The following is a 5,613-nucleotide window of genomic DNA, read 5'->3' as shown; positions in this document are numbered from 1 at the left end:
TTAAGCAAGAGAAAAGAATTGAACTCAACTGTATGTAAAAAGGAAATGCCATTTTACGATAACATAGGACTCTCCAAGGCCTCACCTAACTTTCTCCATTTTGCTATTTTAAGATTGTTGAAGGGGCACCTGGGTGGCTCAGTTCGTTGAGCATCCGACTTCAGCTCAGGTCATGATCTCACAGTCCGTGAGTTCAAGCCCCACTTTGGGCTCTGTGCTGACTGCTCGGAGCCTGGAGCCTGCTTCGGATTCAGTGTCTCCCTCTCTCTCTCTGCCCCTTCCCCGCTCTCTCTCTCAGAAATAAATAAACATCGAAAAGAAAAAAAAAAAAAAGATTGGGGCACCTGGGTGGCTCAGTCAGTTAAGCATCCAACTTCGGCTCAGGTCATGATCCCACTGTCCCCGGGTTCGAGCCACACATCAGGCTCTGTGCTGACAGCTCAGAGCCTGGAGCCTGTTTTGGATTCTATGTCTCTCTCTCTCTCTCTCTCTCTCTCTCTCTCTCCCCCTCCCCCACTGGTGCTCTGTCTCTGTCTCTGTCTCTCTCTCAAAAATAAACAAGTTTTAACAATTAAAAAAGAAAGTTTGCTGAAAATCAGGCAATATGGAATACATATGGCTTCACGAAACAATATACTGTGAAATTCTAGGATCGGCGAAACCAATCAATAGAGAAAAAAAAGCAGATCATAAATATTAGCACCCGGAGATAAAGGAAGCAGGCTCGGGGCGTAAGGAAACTTTGGGCTGACGGACATGCTCTGCACCTGGATTGCATGGAAGTTACTGAGGTATTTACATGTTTCAGAAGTCATCTCTACTCCTTAAGTGGGTGTGTTATATCGCGTGAGGATTATATCTCGATAAGGTTGATTTTTAAGGTTTAACACAAAAATTTACGTCAGCAAAGCTGTGGAGAAAGAGGACCGTCGTGCCCTGTTGGTGGGAATGTGGATCGGTGCAGGCCACCGTGGAAAATAGGATGACGGTTGCCCCCAAAAATTCAAAATAGGATGACCACGTGATCCGTCAGTGTCACCTCTGGGCATATACCCAAAGGAAATGAAAACAGAGTACGAAAGAGATATCCGCACCCCCATATTCACCGCAGCGTTCGTCACAATAACCAAGATATGGACACAGCCTGCATGTTTGTCAACGGATGAACGGATAGAGATGTGGTGTAGATAATACAACGGAACCGTGTTCAGCTGTGAGAAGGAAGGGAAGCCGACCGTTTGCAACAATAGGGATAGACCCTGGGGGCGTTCCGCCAAAGTGAAATGAACCAGAGAAAAGGCGGATACCGCATGGTACCGTTTATATGTGGAATCAAAAAACAAAAAGAAAAAGGGGCGCCTGGGTGGCGCAGTCGGTTAAGCGTCCGACTTCAGCCAGGTCACGATCTCGCGGTCCGTGAGTTCGAGCCCCGCGTCGGGCTCTGGGCTGATGGCTCGGAGCCTGGAGCCTGTTTCCGACTCTGTGACTCCCTCTCTCTCTGCCCCTCCCCCGTTCATGGTCTGTCTCTCTCTGTCCCAAAAATAAATAAACATTGAAAAAAAAAATAAAAAAAAAAAAAACAAAAAGAAAAGATCAAATTCATAGAAACAGAGAGTAGGCTGGTGGGGCTGGGGAGTGAGGTGGTTGGTAGGGAGAGGTTGGTTAAAGGGTACAAAGTTGTAGCTACGGGATGAGTAAGGTCTGAGGATCTCACAGTCACTAGTCGTGAACACTATCGTATAATTGGGATTTACCGAGAGAGTAGGATTCGCGTGTTCTCGCGTGTGCACACACACACACACACACGCGCACGCGCGATGGATCCACGAGGGGATTAACCACACGGGGGACCCTTTCACAGTGTATACGAATATCAAATCGCAATGATGCACACCTCAAATACCTTGCAGTTTGGTGGGTCGATTATACCTCAGTAAAGCTGAAATTAAAACAAACAAACAAACACCTGAAGGAAGTCTAGATGGTCTTTTGAACACCAAGGAGGGTAACATTCAAAACGGTGGCAGTGACCCAAACTCCCAGGGCTCAGTCCTGTCCCACGGGGTCCTATCAGGGGTCTCAGGGGAAGGCCCCCTCCCACTCCCTGCAGCTTGGTGGCCGGGTGGCCCGCAGGCAGCGCTCGGCCACCGCGCTAGCCGGCCACGCCCAGGCGGGCCTCGCACACCCAGCGGTAGGGTCTCTGGCAGACGTCATCGTTCCAGCCGTCGGGGTGGAAGTGGGCACAGTCCTCGCCCCCGCCCAGCCCGTGCCCATGCCAGTCGTCCGGCTGGCCCGGCCTCCAGTTCCTGCAGAGAGAGGACAATGGCCAGAGGGCCCAGAACCCAGGCTCGGGGACAAGGGACTGAGGGTCAGACCCCGGAGGGGCAGGAGCTGAAGGGGGCAGAGGGGCACAGAAAGCCAGGCCGCACTCACTTGAAGTTGGTCTCATAGTCCGTCCCATCCACCCATTTCCAGGCTCCTTCGGCATCACTGAGGCCCATCCAGGCGTGTAAGGAGCCTATATGTTCCTGCACAAAGTTCTGGGGTGACAGAAGGGCAAGGGTGACTTCTCTCCAGCCCAGCCAACTCCCTGGACTCGCAGTTCTGAACTTGACGTGTCCATTCAGCCCGTTGGGGGACACTGGGGACGGTTACCCCGATGCCCCCGGCCAATGAAACTTCTGGGAGCGGCTCGGTGGGTGACAGAGCTCAACCAAGCCCCCTCGGGGATGCCGACGGCCCGGCCGAGGTTGAGAACCGCTGCCCTCAAGGGGACCCTGGCACTGAGGCGCTCACCTGCTCCTCCCTGGAGTTGACGACCACCAGGTGCGCGTTCTCCAGCCGGCAGTACTTCTCGGCCTCCGGCCAGGTCTTCCCGGAGCGCGAGAACCAGTAGCAGCTGCCCTCGAACTCCAGCCAGTTGACGGGGCAGCAGGTACTTTGAGAGCCTGAGGGGCGGGGGGCGGGGAGGGTCTGAGATGCCACCCAGGGGTGGGGGTGGGGGGACGAGCAGGAAATGGGGCGCAGCACCCCCACGCCCCTCACCGTTGCTCTTGAGAGCGGCCACCTGGCAGGTCAGGGTCCTCAGGTCCTTGGCCAGCTGCTGGACTCGAGCGAGGGTATCGGAACGATCTGGGACACACACACAGGTGGGCAGCGGGGGCAGCGCCTGGGGGGGCTCAGCGAGCCCCTGGAAGCCAGGCGTCCCCGCGCGGGCCAGCCTAGGGACCTCTGCGCCCTGTCCCGCGTGCGCGCCACGCCCCGGCGACGGGGACAGGGCCCCCACCTGCTTGCAGCTGCCGCTGGTCCTTCTCCAGCTTGCTCTCCAGGGCGAACACCTTGTCGTTCAGGCTGCGGGCTGCAGGGCAGGGGGTCAGCACCGAGGCCGCTCCCCCCACCCCCACCCCCGCCCCTCCCCCCGCGGGGCCGCGGCTTCTCACCTGCTTGCAGCTCCCGCTTGTGATTTTCCACCTCGGCTTTCAGAGACGTTGTCGTTTCTTGCAAACTGCCGCCTGGAGGACACGTGGGGGGGGGGAGGACTCGGTGCTCGGGACCCCCTCCCCCACCCCCGCCCCCGCCCCCATGGAGCCCCTTCCGTGTGCCAGGCTCACCCTGGGCGTTCAGGGCCTGGAGCTCGGCCACAGTGCTTGAGGTGAAGTTGCTGAAAGTGGCTCCCAGGGTCACCAGGTCCCTCTGACACTTGGAATCTGATGGGGAGGGGACAAAGCATGTTGGGATTTATCAGGCCCTCTGCGAGCCGGCAGCCAGTGGGCTCACCGCGCGCACCGTCCCGCCGTCTCCTCACATGACCCAACCCAGAGGGACGGGCCCTATCGTTATCCGGTGTCCCGGTCTGGAGGGGTTAGGCCACTGGGCTACTCGGCCAACCGCACCAAGTGACAGAGCCAGCGGCCACCCCACCGCCGCCACCCCACCCCCACCCCCGTGAGCTCTCTCCTCCCTGCCCACGCCGCTCCCCTCACTCTGGGATCCGATCACACAGATGCCAACCAGCAGGAGGAGGCTGATGCCCAGGGAGAGCAGGAAGGGCCGGGGGCCGGAGCAGAGCCGCTGCAGGTGGTGGAGAGCCGGAGGCGGCCCTGCGAGGGGAGAGGGCGTCAGGGCGGGACAGGGAGGAGGAGAGGGCCCAGGGACCAGTCAGGGATGAGGGCTGTCGCGGGTAATGCTGGGAGGCCGAGGCAGGACATGTGGGGCGGGGTGCGCCCAGGCCTCTGACCCCTCAGGGACCAGCCCAAGCCCTCAGTCACCTGGGCCCCTCGCGCCTCCGTGGGGACGCACGGACACAAGGACCCGCAGATGGAGGGGGACGGTGATGGGCAAGAGGCTGTCAGAGTTGGGGGAGGGGCAGAAGGACCCAGAGAGAGCTGGAGCCCCACCAGGCTCACAGGTGGGTTTCCTTCTGAACCCAAATACTCTTCCCTCGATGCTAACCCTCACGGCCTCCTCCAGAGCAGAGGGATCCGGGCCCCCTGTGGCCCTCTCTGTCCCTGTCTTCACACTGGGGTCCCCAGAGGCTGGGGCCGGACCCCCTCGGGATGGGGGCCCCCCTGCAGCCCACACACGGTAGGGGTGCAGGTATGACAGCAGAAACCCTCTACCCCTGAAGAGTGTATTGAAGGAGGGAACATTTCCCCATCCCTCTTACCGTTTCTGGACCCCTGACTTTGCTTCTCTGTCTCCGAATGCTGGAACTTTTCATACTGCGTAGACATGTTTGGACCAACGCTGGGGCTACCGGGGCTGAAAGGGAAGCAGGGCCAGGGGGCCAGGTTGAGGCAGGAGCTGGGGCGAAGCGGGGAGGCTGGGACTCGGTGGGAGCCCAGGTCAGGCCCAGAGTCCAAGGAAGAGGTGAACTCAGGTTGAGGGCGCGCCCAGGGTCGGAGAGAGGCTTGGGCCCGGTTCTGGGTTTGTGGGCGAGGTTGGACGTGGGGTCGGGACTGGGGGTCGGGCGGGGTTGCGTTGAGCTGGGGATGGAAGGAGGTAAAGTAGGAGCTAAATGCAGTACTGGCTGGGACTGGGGCCGATGCCGGGCTGGCACCGAGGGGCACGTCCTGCCGGCTGGGGTCGGGGATGTGGCTGAGCCTATGCCTGGTGCTGAAGCTGGAAACAGAGTCAGGGTCAACTTTGGGAAGGGGCTGGTGTTAAGATTCCAGTTGATTCTGAGGTCCAAGCTGGGGCTGGGGCTGGGGCTTAAGGGGAAGCTGGGGTTAGTGCCGCGGTTAGGGCCGCGGTGGGGTGGGGGCTGGAACGGGGCTGAGTCTGCCTGAGATTCGGCCCCCCCATACTTCAAGCCCAACCCAGGGAAGGGAATAGAGTGTAAAACCTCCCCTCGGCCACTGAATCCCCAAGCTGTCCCTTACCATTTCTTGGTCTCCCCTAAGTGCCAGGCTGGTTACCTGCGTCTGGAACTCCTTGCGCAGCAATGCCCAGAGTTGGAAAACACGAAATCCTGGAGATTCCGAGTGGGGGTCACCTACGCGACCAGAGTCCTGCCGGTGTCTGTGTGCCAAAGCCCAGGAGACTCTAAGCTGGGATCTCCCGTTTCCCCGACCGGAGTGGGGAAGGGATTGGAAGGCTTGCGCGAGGAAGGGG

The 5,613-nt window shown here is 59.2% G+C and overlaps 1 protein-coding gene across 1 annotated transcript; it reads right to left on the bottom strand.

The window, feature by feature from the left end:
• Positions 1-2,011: 2,011 nt before the first annotated feature.
• On the bottom strand, positions 2,012-5,613 carry LOC124519593 (C-type lectin domain family 10 member A-like). The gene is made up of 10 exons (XM_047089944.1): positions 5,418-5,613; positions 4,667-4,761; positions 3,984-4,100; positions 3,612-3,707; positions 3,441-3,512; positions 3,287-3,358; positions 3,046-3,132; positions 2,797-2,948; positions 2,434-2,540; positions 2,012-2,306 (listed from the first exon to the last, which is right to left on the bottom strand). Exons 2-10 carry the CDS (start codon positions 4,731-4,733, stop codon positions 2,153-2,155), a joined length of 924 nt encoding a protein of 307 aa, XP_046945900.1. The 5' UTR covers positions 4,734-4,761; positions 5,418-5,613; the 3' UTR covers positions 2,012-2,152.

Source organism: Lynx rufus, unplaced genomic scaffold, assembly GCF_022079265.1.
Source record: "Lynx rufus isolate CCGP_SWC_20201006 ecotype Redwood Valley unplaced genomic scaffold, mLynRuf1.p SCAF_28, whole genome shotgun sequence".
In the NCBI taxonomy this organism is placed as follows: Eukaryota; Metazoa; Chordata; class Mammalia; order Carnivora; family Felidae; genus Lynx; species Lynx rufus.
The sequence above is the reverse complement of the archived record's forward strand: the minus strand, read 5'-3'. Positions and strand labels throughout refer to the sequence as shown.